The sequence below is a fragment of the Morone saxatilis genome, unplaced genomic scaffold (assembly GCF_004916995.1).
Source record: "Morone saxatilis isolate NCDOM2014 unplaced genomic scaffold, NCSU_SB_2.0 Contig17, whole genome shotgun sequence".
NCBI lineage: Eukaryota > Metazoa > Chordata > Actinopteri > Moronidae > Morone > Morone saxatilis.
This window is the reverse complement of record NW_023339729.1, coordinates 22516095-22516900: the sequence shown is the minus strand read 5'-3', so window position 1 is coordinate 22516900 and position 806 is coordinate 22516095. Positions and strand designations below refer to the sequence as shown.

At 39.5% G+C, this 806-nt stretch overlaps 1 protein-coding gene across 1 annotated transcript in view; it reads right to left on the bottom strand.

Moving 5' to 3' along the window:
* pdia2 (protein disulfide isomerase family A, member 2) overlaps positions 1-806 on the bottom strand; it is a 7051-nt gene that overhangs the window by 2885 nt on the left and 3360 nt on the right. The window contains exons 5-6 of the mRNA XM_035660560.1: positions 244-360; positions 23-148 (exon numbers count right to left, since the gene is read on the bottom strand). Coding sequence (XP_035516453.1) covers positions 23-148; positions 244-360 — 243 coding nt within the window. The remainder of the gene's footprint in view (positions 1-22; positions 149-243; positions 361-806) is intronic.

Sequence of the window (806 nt, the reverse complement as noted above, 5' to 3'; positions counted from 1 at the left end):
CACACACACACACACTCATCACCTTGCCCTTGAACTGTTTGGCAACAGTCCTGGATTCGTCCAGGAGGGCTGTCTGACTCTCCACAGAGGAGTTGATGAACAGCAGGCTGTGCAGGCGGATGCTAGAGGTGAAGATCTTATCTGCAGTCTGCCAAAACAAACATAGAATGATTTGAATATAATTTTACATTTCATTTTAATTTTGTAATTGCGTGTGTGTGTGTGTGTGTGTGTGTGTGTTACCTCCTGGCTGAATGGGATGATCAGTTCCAGGCTGTTTTCCTTGATGAATGTCGTCAGATTTTGTTTGTCCAGTTTCCCCTCTTCTGACAGCGCAAAGTCTGCTCTGCCATCATCAAACTAGCAAACACACACACACACACACGCGCGAGCACACACACACACATGTTGGTTTTAATCAACTTCTGTAGACCTAAATGTAACCTCCTAACCTAATGTAGGTCTGGAACAATAAGTTGATAAATCGATGTCACCATTAGATGAAACAGACATTAAACAAGATACAATTCACAAGACAACAGTGCATTAACAAAACAATAAAACAGACAATAAAAATTCATATAAGTAAATGTACCAAAAAGCTGCTGTTGCCTTTCTCTTACATCACTGAAAATTAAAAACCTTTGTGTTTGGACTGATAGTAAAAGGATAAAGCAAGCAACCTTCGGCCCCTCAAAATATGATCGATGTTGTCATTATCAAAACATAAACATAAATCCCATTACAAAAATAATCAGAAAACACAAAGACAGATTTAATCCAACACGGGACGACGACAAACAAAG